Raw genomic sequence first — 14,915 nt, forward strand, 5'->3', positions numbered from 1 at the left:
GAATAAAAGATCTCGCAAAATAGTTTAGTTTTTAATTTATACTTTCCGACAAAGCTCTCTTACGGCAGGTTCTTATAAACTACTTGTAATAATTTTGTGAATCCGCTTTTAACACTGAAGATTACTTACTAACTTGTAAATATCTTCTACATTTATAGTAAAAATTATTTAAATGATTGCGTTCAATAAGAAATTGAAAAAAAAAAAATTACATTTTTCTCTTCAAATACTATAGAAAACGTCCAACGCTATTCTGCACACAGCACCATTTATAAATTCAGAAGACTACTCATACGTTAGCGGTTTCACTGTAATCCTGAAATACAGCGGTAAAAAGAAAGTGTTTTAGTTTTATTTAAGTTGAACAGAAACATATTCAGGATATTAACTTTACATCACTTAAACCAAAATTAAATTCAATGCGCAAGTTTAATACAACATATCAAAATTACGTTATTTTAAAATGACCAAATAAGAGTGGCTTTTAATATTCTGTTAATGTATTGGGTAACTAAAACTGAGGATATGTGATAAATGAAGTTTTATTGGCAATTCCCTATAACTTAGGCAACCTAAAACCAAGTATATTGAATGTAATTGGCTCAGGACAGAAAACACTTCATTCAAATGTAAATATAGTTTTAAAAAAATTACTACGAATTTTTCTTAGTTTTTTTTCTTTCTTATTTAACTGTAATAAAGTCTTTTTAACACTTGGAAATTTTTTAGATATTCTCAGCCAAGCGAAATAGAGACTTAGGGACAAACTACAAAGCGAATTAACGTGAAGCGTGATTACTTCCATAGATGTTTACTTCGATAATACAGCTAATATAATTTAAAGGAAATTTGTATGAAAACAGAATTATGAACTGTTTTAAAAAAAACAGCTAGTACTAATGCCAAGGAAGTAGGAAATTCTGAAATTAGCAATGTGACGAAAGATTAAGAGAATTGTACTATTAGCATGATGAAAATAATAAATACAATGCTTTAGATACCATTTTATTTAAATGTTAAATTAACTTTCATTTAGAAAAATCAGCTTAATTAGCTAAAACAAATAAAATATTAAAATGCTCAAACACACCAATTTTGACTTTTTAAAAAAATAAAACATAATTTAGGTAATGCAACTAAGACCCACTATAACTTCAAAAGCTGGATACTTCAATTAAACCATTAGCATAAATAACAGCAATTATTAATTTTTTTAACAACTTGAAAAAATAATTCTGAAAAAAAATGAGGAAATACAAATGTAAAGTAATAAAAAATTTAATCATTACTAAAAACTCTTGAATATATAAAAATGAGATGGCAAAATTTACAACATGAAAGTAATTTACATAATATACAGAATGATTATAACTTGATTCACAGAAGAGTAAATATTAAGCAACCATTACAGGATTTTAAATGTAATTTAAAACAAAAAAAAATTCCATAAAAAACAAGCATAATTATAGTTACATTTAATCAAAACATTATAAATACTTTTTAGTTGACCTAGAATAATTGATAAAAAAAAATGCAAATTTGTACTATGTACAGCCATTATACAAAATATTCAATAGTATTTACAGAATGGGAAAATATTAAGTACAAACATTTGAAGATCATATAATTGACATTAATTGAAATAAAATATTTTACTGAAACTAATAGAAACTTATTAAGCTTGCACATAAAACGAATAATTTGGAAAGATTAAAGATCAGGAAATGTGAACAAATTTACTACTTATCTTATAAATAAGTTCTATTAATAGTTTCTTCTTACTTTTTTACTACTAACTTTAGATGGATTCAACCTTTTTAAACATTCTTCATATTGCTTTTTTAGTTGAGCTAAGCGACTTTCTTTTGCTTTAAGTTCTTTTTCTAGACTACCAATATAAAAAGTGGAACCTAAAAGAACAACCATTTTAGAATTCCGAGATGCTTTTTTGTACTTAGGCCTATGACATACAGGTTCTTTTTTTACTAATTCATCAAGTTTTTTAAGGACATCAACAGTGAAATTATTTTCATTGTTCTCAAATTCATCTGATTTACTAGTTTTTTCAGACTGAAGAGCTAACTGAGTCAATTGAAGAACGTGGTCTGGTGTTGCATCTTCGACAATGTCCAAATTCTTTTTTAGCATATCTCTCCTTTCACGTTCAGCTTGATTATGCTGTTCTCGTCTATCAAAAGGAACTGTGGAACAACTTTTAAGTCTTTTAGAGGCTTGTGAAGTTCTTTTAGAAGATTTTGTTTTTTGCAATTTATACCTTTGCGTTTTTGGTGTATCTACTTTTGAGAAATTAGTCCGAGGTCGACCAGCCCTACGCTTTGGTTTTTGGTAAGGGCTGAAATCTTCATCAATCTCATTTCGTTTTCTTTTCTTAACTGGTTCTTCATCCTCTTCCTCACTTTCAACAACACCTAGAAGTAGAGATCAAATTTTAAATATCTCAAATAAGATTAATTTAAAACATGAAAATCACACTTCTAAGTTAACTGTCTATACTTTCCCGCAGCTGTAGAAAATTTATGTTCTAATAGTAATAGAAAAACAGCAATATTTTTCAGTTATGATTGACATAAATCAGGCTTTAAACGCATTATTTTTACTCATAATTTCGCATATTAATAGGCATTTAATTCAGGATAGATAATAAGATTTCTTCTCCATTAATTTAAAAAGGGAATTCTGAGTAGAAATAAACTGAACATTTCAGAACAAAAAAAAGTTTTGTACTGTTTTCTATAAATGAAGTTCACTTCAATACGTATTAGTAAGACAAGCAATAATTTGTACAAAAATTTTATTTCAAAAGGGATTTTTTAAGGAAACTTACACAATTTTAGGGAATTTTCTAAATTATACAAAAACTAGGAGAATTTGAATAAAACCAGTAGACCAGAAGAAACTGGCAAAATCCAGTAGTCTACTGGAATATCCAACAGAGTTGACAGCCACGCAGATGTAAAAGATTATTTCGTAACTGAAACTTCATTTAAAGAGTAGAATGGTACTTTTCCAAAATGCTTGGCGATTAAAGTAAATTCCGCTATTTTATTTAGTTATTAGTTTATTTTTATAAGATCAGTCACCTTAAGAAAATAAAAATTGTATTTACTTGCACCTGGTGAGTATGAAATTATAGTAAAAATCTTAGACATTTGCCATATCTATTGTATTTGTATATAAAGTGAGCTGTATGTGTATCTTAATAAAGACTCATAATACTGATATGTTCAACGACAAAACTTACTAAGTTTTTTATGGTAGCTGTGTTCTACTTGAATAGTCTTGGAATCATTTCGCAAAACAAATAGATTATCGTCACAGACTTCCTCTTTAATGCTTAGCTTTTTGCCCTCTTTCTTCACAGGCTGTAGCACTAGACCTGCACACAATGCACTGAAGTCTTCATCATTTGGAATCTAAAAAATTTTTTTAAAAAAAAATTAGAGATAAAAAGCCAATTCCATAACATCTTAAAAATTTTAAATGACATAAGGCTAGATTAGATTCAAACAGAATAAACTGAACTCTTAGAAAAATATATCTAAAAATCTTTTAACTTAACAGTGGTTTGTTGGCTTGAGAACACCAGAAAATGATGAAGCAATCAAGATAAGCAATCGATGTGAAACAATGGCATACTATTCAAGTTTTTAACTTATGTTTTTGTCCCGTCTTGTCACAAAATAACATATTTCATTATGTGTGACATAACACTGTCTTTGCATTGCAACATAAATTCATTCTATTAACATTTCAATATCCACCATACACCGGTGTAAATTTACACAGACTAGAATTGCTTTTTACCACCCCTGTAGTATTAGAAATTAATAATACAAGTTGGACGAAAAACTATTTGGCATTGGTGTACATACGACATAAAATATACTTATTAATGAAAGTTCTATATAGCCCTTCCAAGTAATGTATATATTTATTTATATTCTGCTTGCTATAAATTAAGACAAGTGTCAGGTACATCAATTATATTTAAGATGGGATATTTGGATAAGATTTATCTTAGCCAAAAAATCCAAGTAATAATCAAATCAGTACTAGTAAAAACCAACTAGTAATCAACAAAAAATCCAACAATGAATTTTATATGTAGTCCCTTAATAATTTATAGTGTCATTTGTACAAATTTCTTTTATTATTAAAATTAATTAAATCTCAAACTTATCTGTTTCTGTTAAATTTGCACTTTTATAATGATGATTTACTTTAAAATTTCAGTAAAAGAAACAGCCAAGAAAATCCCATTATAATTGGTGAGTTAATATTCACTAAAAAATTATTTGTTTCAAGAGTAAGGACATATATATGATATGAACTCAAATGATATTTCATATTGTAAATAAGCTTAGAGACTACTGGAAATGCTTTAGGACTGATCACACTTTGAAGATAATGCAATGCTTACATGAATTCTGGAAGAAATAAAGAAAAAGTTTGACACTTTCAGATACTTATCGTAAATTTCTAAAATGCGCAGAAAATTTTCTAATTAAAAATATTTAACGATCTTCGCTCTGGATACGATTGATACATTTGCCCTCAAATTAAGGAGCTATTAGTCACCCCTCATTTTATAATTAAACATACTTATTGTAATTAAACATTGTAATTTTAAGTAAACATTCATATGTAAAGAAAATATGATGCGAAAACTGAAAATTATAATGTACAAAAAATAAGTTTTTTTTAAAGGTTAATTTGAGTTACTTTATACATATCTCATTCGTATTTCACAAACAACGAATGACCGATTTTACTGCCGCTGCACAAGTTCAAATTTTTGTCATAATATATCAAACATTCCGTGAATTTGATAGTGCTAAGCATCATAGAGCTTTTGACATGTACATACTATTTTACATTAATTCCTAACATTCCAATTATGCAAAAATATACACAAGGGAAGCTCATTCCCACCAACTCCTTACCAATAAGGCATCATTCATAGTAATTGACACGAGCATTTTTTCCAACACAATTAATGTGGTACAACTTCCCTAAATTACAATTAAGTGGGCATAAATACCTCACTTTATGTTAAGAACCTTATAAAGTAATATGTAATAAAAATCTAGATGTATTAACTGAAGACAATATTAAGTAAAAACAGAATAACATTTAATGTCAGTTTTTATTTCTTCCGCACTTATAAAATTCATAGCCCGATAATCAGGTTCTACATATTTACTTAAAATAGTAATGGAGGTAAAATTTATTGCAACTTAACACAAAATCTAATTTAGAAATTCATGCAAATAAATATTTCCAGGCACCAGCAAGAGCAAAGAATCCTGCTAACTATGAATGATAACTTCTGTTTTAAAACAGGTGAAAGCAAGTCAGTTTTCAAAAATAAATAATCGCCTCACATAAAACCATAGACCAAGACAGAACTTATTTTCGGTCCAATTAATACTGGCTAGCACTGTTTACTTGAATTTGCAGAAATTTATACACTGACAAATTTACTTTTTCTTGATAATAGCCTACATATTAAATTGGTTCTTTTTTTCTTAAAAAAACTTTTATATTTTCTCTCTATTTTATTTTTTTAGCAAACAAAACAAAAATAACAACAAACCTTGCCTATCATTTTAGACCCATCCCTGAACCACTAACTTTTCTCTTCATTTCTCTATCACTCACGCCATTACTCTTTCCCTAGTGTCATTTCTCTCAAAAAATCTTGATTTAATTTAGGCCAGCATGTCAATATGTAAGAGGGAAACAGCAAACGCAAGTAAACAGATTTAGATTCAGCAATAGTACGAATTTAGTTAAATAAAGCAGATGACTATATATGATCAATGAATCCCATTTATCAGGATGTTAAGAATAAGATTTAGCAAGGCTGACAAAAGCAAAATAATTAAAATTCCAGACAGCATTCTTTCATTACATTTTTTAATGAAAATAAAAAGATAATTTAATTAAAAAACAAATGGCAATGGTGGAATTTAGTCTATTGATTATTATTTGAGGTAGTTACCCAGGACTGAAAACTGGCACTCATAAATGGAAATTACTGTTTTAACTTGTTTATACTGACAAACTTTTGATAATGTTATTACTGACAAACCTGAGTAGAATGTGACCCAAAGACAGTAATTCTGCCTCACAATACTTCATACTGAGAGTGAAAAAGCTATTCACTATTAATATCAGGCTCATCAAAAATTGAATATCTTATAATAGGTTGACTCAGAAATTTTTTTTATTCTTAACTTCTTAGGTGTTTAAAAACTAACATTTAATGATAGGTTCACACTGGTTCAAACCCATTAAATAGATAAAATAATATTTGACAGGTAAGATACAACTACACAGGTAAAAAATGTAAGGAAACTCACCGATTGCAGTGTTTCATTTAACCAATGATCACTGGCAATAGAGTCATTTCTAGTTCGTTGAAATCCATTTAGATAACCTTCTGGTTTTATATTAACTTTATTACTTCCATCTCTGAACATGCAATCACTGTCTATAATATCAGATAACCTGATGGTAGCCAAAGTACCTTTATTGTAGATTTCATCATCAGTGTCACTGTTTTTATTAGCGTGTATCACATAGTCAAGATATTTATCGATATCTGTGTCTGTGTTCAATTTTATAGGTTCACACATACCATCAACATCTTTATCTTGCTCCATAAGAGTGAACACATTAGTATACTCATCAAAAGATGAATTCAGACAATCTTGTTCAAATCCAGAATCTGGAGATAGCGGAGCACTTTGCTTCTCAGCAATTGGAGAATTCGTTACAGGAGAATTAGCAACTGGAGAGCCAGCAATTGGAGAATTAGAATCTTGATCGGAAAAGGATTTATTCAGATCAATGAAGTAATCATCCAATATATATGGAATGCCCAATTTCGAAGGGCTGACTGATGCAAAACCGTAAGGATTGCCGAGATCTTTTGAAACCTCCGATTTCACAGGGCTGGAGCAATATTTTGAGAAGTCATAGGAATTTTTCTCCAATTCCATATCATTAAAATCAATATCCAGATCCATTGGAGGGTAAAAATCACCAGAATCTGAATTATCAGATGAAGATCCAAAGAGAAAGTCGAGGTTAAAGGAGCTGAAGGTGGAAAGATCCTCTAAAGCGGAACATTTATAATCCGATACATCAGCCTTCTCGACCCATCGATCAAGACTTTCAATAGAGTCTATGGAAATCATCTAAAGAAAACAAAAATCCCCATTAAGATCTTATAATCATAGTCACCAACAGAAAAAATAAATTCAAATTGTAAAGTTGGAAATCATAATTAAAAATTCTATTTTAGATAAATTGTAGCTGTGTAATGGTCAAGATTTAAATAATTGTAAAGATTCAATTAATTTTAATTGTGAAGATTTAATTAATTGTAAAGATTTAATTAATTGTAATTGTAAAGATTTAATTAATTGTAATTGTAAAGATTTAATTAATTGTAATTGTAAAGATTTAATTAATTGTAATTGTAAAGATTTAATTAATTGTAATTGTAAAGATTTAATTAATTGTAATTGTAAAGATTTAATTAATTGTAATTGTAAAGATTTAATTAATTGTAATTGTAAAGATTTAATTAATTGTAATTGTAAAGATTTAATTAATTGTAATTGTAAAGATTTAATTAATTGTAATTGTAAAGATTTAATTAATTGTAATTGTAAAGATTTAATTAATTGTAATTGTAAAGATTTTAAGGAAAAGTGCTATTTAATATGATCCACCTAGCTAAAATATTTTACTAATTCGCTGCCTCAAATTACTAATACGTAAAAATATGAATAGATCAGATTACTACAAACTGCGACTTAAGATTACTATTACATCAAATCAAAATTTATAAAAACATTATGTTAAGCGAAGTCAAAGTCATTAAAGTGCAATTTCTGGACGAACTATTAATTTAAATAAAGGAAATAAATTATAAATATTCCAATAGATTACCAATAATAGAATTTTGAGAGTATTAATCTTTTTCATTAAAATTTAAAAAAAATAATTCTATTTAAAATTAAAAGTTCAACAATAAATAAAATAAGAGACAAAACCGCCGAAAAATATAACATACTACTTTTTTCAATAAACAAGTTTATTTGCTTTATTAAAATTCCCTTACCCTGAATAAGTTGCATGGAAGAAAACGCCGGCTAAAAAACGAAAACCACAAGAAAAAAAATGCCGGCCGGCTTGCGCAGATCACAATTATTTCAGATGGTATTTCGACAGTCTCCCACCTGGCGAAAATATCGCGTAGAATAATATTCCAAGACAAGTGCTTGGCGGCGGAGAGAGATCGCCACATGAAAGAAACGCCCCACTGAAACGTGGCTTTCTCCATTCACCAAATGCGGATTTCGCGGAAAAAATTAACACTTGCTGTAAGTTACGCAATTGAAAGCGCAACCTAATTTTCATAGCTGTTAAACAATAAATTAAACAAGCAATTTTACAATGAAAAAGTTCGCAAAATATTTTTTTATATTTAAGAAATATATCTTGGTGAAATTCTAGCATACAAGTGTACTTATATAATATAATATTTAATGCGCAACTAAGATTATTAGTAAGCCATATGTAAAATCTTAAGTTGCTGAACTACAGTATTAAATGAGACACTATAGTAGACTTACTTTTAAGCTTTGTAAAGCTTGCAATAATATCCAGTAGAGGAAGAATTTATTGAGTTATGACCATCAGACTTGAGGAGACTAAGATCATTACACTTCCACTACTACCGACTACAAGAGTATTACTGTCGTGTCAGAGCTAGCGAAATGCCGGCAACATGCTGCAATCCTCATTCTTGTATCCTTCCGCCAATGACAGCATGGATCGGCTTTTGATTCTTTCTAAGAATTTACGGAATGTTCTAACTGAAATATATTAAAAAATCGATATTAAATGATTTATATAGATTTCTATGATTTTACTAAAAGAAATTAATTAGAAATTATTCTTTACTAATTATTGCGGAAGAAAGAACTGTAAAAAGGCTGAGGTTGGCGGGAAACTGAAGGGCGGAGCTTAATTTCTTATCCAATTGTGAGACCCACATTGGAATGACGAAAGCGTCCATGCTGCTTTATGCCGTAAAAACGTAGTAAAACCGGTATATGGAGTAGCTGAGAGAGGAGCAGTGAAAAAGAAAATGGGAAATCGAAAGTGAACCTTTTCGTCGCAAATGTTAGACATCTCCTCTTTCGGTAATAGGTTTCGAGCAAATTATTGTCGATAATGTATGAATAATTGTATTCTTCGAGAAAAAATTTAATAATTTTTTATTATTAGAATTTTGCTTATAATTAACATTATAGATTTCAATTACTTTTAACTGAATCTATTTCATTCTCTTAATGAGCATGAAAATAAAATAATCGAATGAGATATACACAAGGAGAATATAAAATTGGTACATAATGCAAAAAATTACTATTTATTACAATGCGATGTTTTTCTTAGAACCGATCAATTAAGAATTGCTTTTAACATAACGGAAAGGAAAGAACATATATTTACACATTTTTCGATTGTAAATATTATTATTTGATTCTTAGGCTAAGCTCTTTGAAGTGCTAATTTAAAAAACTTCTCAACAAAATCCCCGCTTAGACTTTTTGTTAGAAAAATAATTTTTTATGGTGGAAAACAGCTAATCTAAACTGGAATTACATATTTTCAGATATAATAATTCTTTTACTCTTTTTCTCACTATTTTAATATTATTTTTAATTTAGATAAAAAGTATGGTATCGGATCTACAAAATATAAAACGGAATAAACATGTAATCATCTAAATTTTCCTTAATAGTCTCCTACTCTTAAAAAATATTTTTGGAGGATTTTAGTGAATGGTGTCTTTTTATTTAAAATTATCATATAGTGTTGTATATAATAGTATTGCAAATAATATGATAGTATTTTTATTTTTCCTTCTTTGTTACAAATTATATAAAGAGATATCCCAAGGAGTATATTTGCTACTTTTCATACAATTGTTATTATAAATAATAAAAAACATTTCAAATCACTAATATATTTCTTGCTTTGTAATAATGACGGTGATAATCTCGTATTACTTTTTACTTACAACAGATGGCGCTGAGAACGATTGCCCTCTTGCCCTTAGTCACGTTTTCGTTTTCAGCTTCTTTTCATTCCCATTCATTGTATTCTTATTATGTGCTATTCCCGCGAATTAGAATTTACAGCCTATTACAGCAATAGTAATTAGTAAAATGTATTGTTTTTTAAATTAAAGGAAATTAATCTTATTAATACGTTATTGTATTGATGAAAACGTCACTTTATACTTAAGTTTAAATATTATACTTACTCAAACACATATGCCGGAAAGGATATAACTGTAATCATTTTATTGGTTTGCAAAAATCTTTTTTAGTAAATTTGCGATAAATATACATCTTCCTAAACTTTTAAAATTTTTTAATTTACCTTAAAAATTTCAATTACGTTTTATTTTACTTTCACTACCGCTTTTTCTTCTTTATTTAAGAAAATATCAACTTCTTAATTTACTCACAAATACAGTCCTCAAATAATGAAAAACAAAACAACAAAAAATTGTTAAAAATAAATATCAGTCATAACATAATTCCATTTTAATTTAATGATTCGATAATTTTTAATTTTAGATTCCACTATATTTTCGATCGACATCTCTATTATTTTTGTGATCAACTTAACGCAAATAAATGTAAAATGTAACAATTGCAGACAAAATAAAGTGTTCACATATGAATTCGAAATTTAAACACTTTAATTATATACAGAAGTATTAAGTATTTGAACAGTAAAAAACCAATATTCATACAATTTACTTGTCTTATAATTCTAATAGTAGTTATCAAGAAAAGTATGAATTATATTCTAAGAGATTTCGCTGTCGCCAAAAATATAGTAGTTAATATAGTAGTTAAATATAGTAGTATATAATATATATATATATATATATATATATATATATATATATATATATATATATATATATATATATATATAAATAAATAACATTCCCAGCGGTAGGTGGTCGATACGAATTCCATACCAGGTTCGCACCAACCACAATGCTGACTTAAAATATCCTCAGTGGTTGACAGATCATGGGTTAGAGTACCCTTGCCGTCAGGTTAACCGTGTGAGATTTTCGTGGTTTTTCTCACCATGAAACGCAAATAAGGGTTAGTTTCATCAAGAAGTCCTCCAAGAAGACAAATTCCTCGAAATATTTTATCCAGAACTTCCCTTGTCTTCTGGATTGGGTTCAAAATTACAAAGCTATGAAGTTGAGCTTTGTTAGTCGTAAATTCAAAATTGGATTTGTTGTTCAACGACGGTTATAAAAAATATATGACGTGCTCTACGTAGGGCTCGGGAAAAGTCGAAAACCCGCTTCGCTTTTTAATATTATCAAGCAAATAACCATAGTTTATCTACTGAAATATTTAACTACCTCACATAAAAATTGTTTGCACATTTACTTCCATCACATTTCTATTTGAAGCATGCTGAGTTCGTCTAGTAATTTTTGAATCCAATCAACTCATTCTTTCGTTCAAAGTATTTATACAGCCTGAATATAGTAAAGCATGTTTATACGTTTCAATACCAGCTCATTCTTAATTTAGAAAGTATTAAAAGAGTTTTTTTTTTTTTAAAATGGAAGAAAAAAATATATATATATAAATTACAGGTTATTGGTTTTAAAAAAAATTTCCTCTCATTAATTCAAGAAATTAAATGAATGCTTCAGTCAGGGGCCGATGCAGAAATTTTACCGGGGGGGAATCATAAACTCAGACCCCCCCCCCCAACAATTAATATTTTTAGTAAAAAAATTTTTTTAAATATTTTTTTTGAAAAAAAAAATTAAACTGGGGTTCTTAATGCTAGTCTTCTCATTTATTTTTTTCATAATGAACAATAGAACAATACATAAATAATTCAAGTATTAATAATTCAAGCATGGTGCCAGATTTTAGTTACGAGTTTCGCAAGTTTCCCATCTTCACCTTTATACTATCTTTGGTTAAACCTGTTGGAGCGCTCGCTTCAACATTATTAAAGTTTATAATGAAACTATGACGAATTTCGTTTCAATCTTTTGGATTATGATTATTGAAACAGTGAAGAACATAATTAGATGGAAAAAAAATTCGATTTTTTTCCGACCTACTAAGGTGTATATGCCCCCTTAAATAATTTTTAAAGTATTTTATTTATTTTGTAAACTATTAAAAAAATTTTTTTTTTCTTTCAATTTTGGGGGGAGGGGGTCATGACCCCCCGCTGGATCCGCCACTGGCTTCAGTGAGGCTCTAAAAAGCTTTTGTTTCCCTCTACGATTTTTATTTAAAATCTTAAATGTCCTGTATTAAAAATATTGTAGCACTCAAGATGAAAAAAAGTGTGGGATGATTAAAGATGTGATTTTATTTTTCATTTTGTGACAAATGCTTTGTTTTAAATTTTAATTACTAATACCTATATCATCGATATCAATTATTTTAAGAGTCTAATTAACAATGCTATTACTTTATCAAAATTATTATTTCTACGTTGAATTTCTATTTGCTTAATTTTCATTTATGCATCTATTCATTTAAACGTAGACTCCCTTAAACGATGAATAAACGGTTCTTTACTGTATGTTGAAACATTAAACTATTTATTTTTTGTTTTCTAGCATGACTTAGCTTTGATAATTTTAATGCAGCCTTTTCTGCAGTTGATATAGGAGTATTTTACCACCGTAGTTTTTCTTGAAACAATCAAATGTATACTTACGAATGGGACTGAGATTAAGTTTATATCAAATAGAAATTTTAAAAAATACTAAAAAAATTTACATATTTTATTTAATTAATTTATTTATTTTACAATTTGTATAAAAAGCATGACTCGATATTTCGCTAATTCTCTTGGAATAATTTTTTTAAAAATGCAAAAGAAAAAAAGAATTAAATTGATTGGCTTAATTTTAAGACTGCCAAATATATTTGTATATCAGACAAATTATAAAATTGCTTAGTTTGGCATCATTCAGATAATGAAAACCTTTTAAGCATGTTGAACTTCTCAATTATTAGTCCGATCAACCTATCAACAACTGAATACTGAAACACAAGAAATTATATAAAGAAATAACTTAAGACAATCAGTTCATGTGTATTGGGAAGTAAGGATTAAATAGTATTTCTTTTCTTGAGGTTAGACTGAATATTTGGGTGTGGTTGTCAGGCAAGTGTCACTTGAACTTTTTAATTCATCGGTCACTTTACTTAATTCAGTGCAAGAGCATCCTATTATTATTATTTAAAAAATATTATCTGAGATAGAACATGCATGAGTAGAAAGAAACTGGTCGTCTCATAGAACTAGTTGATCGATGATTAATATTTCATATGACAGTCTGACCACCCATCAAGAACACACACAGAACAAAGGTCATGAACAAGTTGGGATTTGGATACTTATCCTACCTTGCTTGAATGTCCATTCATTTTCAAAAGTGTAGGACGTGTTTGTCAGTTCTATTGTATGCTTTTAGAAAGTCTAGTTTTGAAAGTTGAAATTCTGCTACTCTAAATCATATTGTTCTGATACTTTAAAAACAAACAGATAAAAAAATTTCATCAACGACTGCACAAGTTGGCAGCTATGTTAGTTTTAAGAAAGTCTTTGATTTAAAAAAAAAGTTTCATTTAACTGAAATAGCAAACAAAGTAAACTTGAAACTAATAACGAAAGAATTGAACTAATATATGAGAAAATAATTTTTAATTACGAAACTCTTACATAAAAAAAAATAAAAATTAATTATTTTTTTTAAAAGTAAATTTTAAAAATATACTAATAAATTTTTTGATGCTTAATTTTATTATGGCTTCATTTAATAAAATCTAAAAAAATTAATTTCATAAATAAATATAAAATTAATAAAAGCTTTGAATAAACGAAAGTGAACGAGCAGAGAGAACTAAAGGTGCTACACGAGTACAGTTTACTAGTTTGAAGGGATAATTTTTTAAAACAATTGTGTAGCTTCAAATATAAATTATAAACCCAAAATAAAACTTAGTTATTTCTGATAATAATGACACATAATCTTGCAATTAGTGTGATTATGAAATTTACTAGTGCACTTAAATACCTTGAATGAATTTTACCTTAGTAATGCCCAAAATCTGAAATGTTCAAACATATTTTCTATATTAATAAAAAATGTAGTAAACTTTAATTAGTACAACTGGAAAATTACTTAAATCGAATAATCCGTATTAATTTAGAACGCACTGAAAATTTTGAAAAAAAAAAAATGAAAGTATTATTAAAATACAGCTAAACTATTTTTCTAAAATATTGAAATAAAAATATTAATAAATACATAATTAAACAAACCTAACACTTTTCTTCTTGAAATTGCATAAAAATTACATTGAGTTATAGTTGAAAAAAAAAGTTTTCATTATTAGGCCGTAGATAAAATTTCATGGAATAGAATAAATAAAAATAATTTAAGCGAAATTTATGTCTAAAAAATAATTTGTTTGCACTTATGATGCATTTTCAGAATCGGTGGTTATTAATAGGCGTTTCATAAAATAAACTTGTAATTTTGAACCAATACGAAGAAATTTAATTCGGAATACAATTGATAATGAACATAAAAAAACAGTTACATAAATGCGCTTTTCTAATTTTTTTTTTGTTGTTGATAGAATTGACTAAATTATTCTAATAAAATCAATTATTCAATTTAAAAATATGCCTTTCACTAACTTATATATAACACTAGCTGCTTGTATTCCTTGAGGTTTAGTTTTCCACGTAAAATTAATTCTCATATATTAATT

General features: G+C 27.7%; 1 protein-coding gene across 4 annotated transcripts in view; it reads right to left on the reverse strand.

Annotated features, from left to right (window-relative positions):
• Positions 1-989: 989 nt before the first annotated feature.
• LOC107447724 (uncharacterized) overlaps positions 990-14,915 on the reverse strand; it is a 41,577-nt gene continuing 27,651 nt past the window's right edge. For 2 of the 4 annotated variants that reach the window (XM_016062725.4, XM_071177572.2), the window contains 4 exons: positions 8,673-8,915; positions 6,387-7,226; positions 3,263-3,434; positions 990-2,429 (listed from right to left, as the gene is read on the reverse strand). In XM_016062725.4, coding sequence (XP_015918211.1) covers positions 1,765-2,429; positions 3,263-3,434; positions 6,387-7,226 — 1,677 coding nt within the window. In that variant the 5' untranslated portion in view covers positions 8,673-8,915 and the 3' untranslated portion in view covers positions 990-1,764. Of the gene's footprint in view, positions 2,430-3,262; positions 3,435-6,386; positions 7,227-8,158; positions 8,645-8,672; positions 8,916-9,003; positions 9,099-14,915 lie in introns of those variants that run through there. The other 2 variants (XM_071177573.2, XM_016062724.4) reach the window with 2 other exon arrangements.

The sequence above is a fragment of the Parasteatoda tepidariorum genome, chromosome 2 (genome assembly GCF_982258835.1).
Source record: "Parasteatoda tepidariorum strain Cologne lab strain chromosome 2, Ptep-v5.0, whole genome shotgun sequence".
NCBI classification, from domain to species: Eukaryota; Metazoa; Arthropoda; class Arachnida; order Araneae; family Theridiidae; genus Parasteatoda; species Parasteatoda tepidariorum.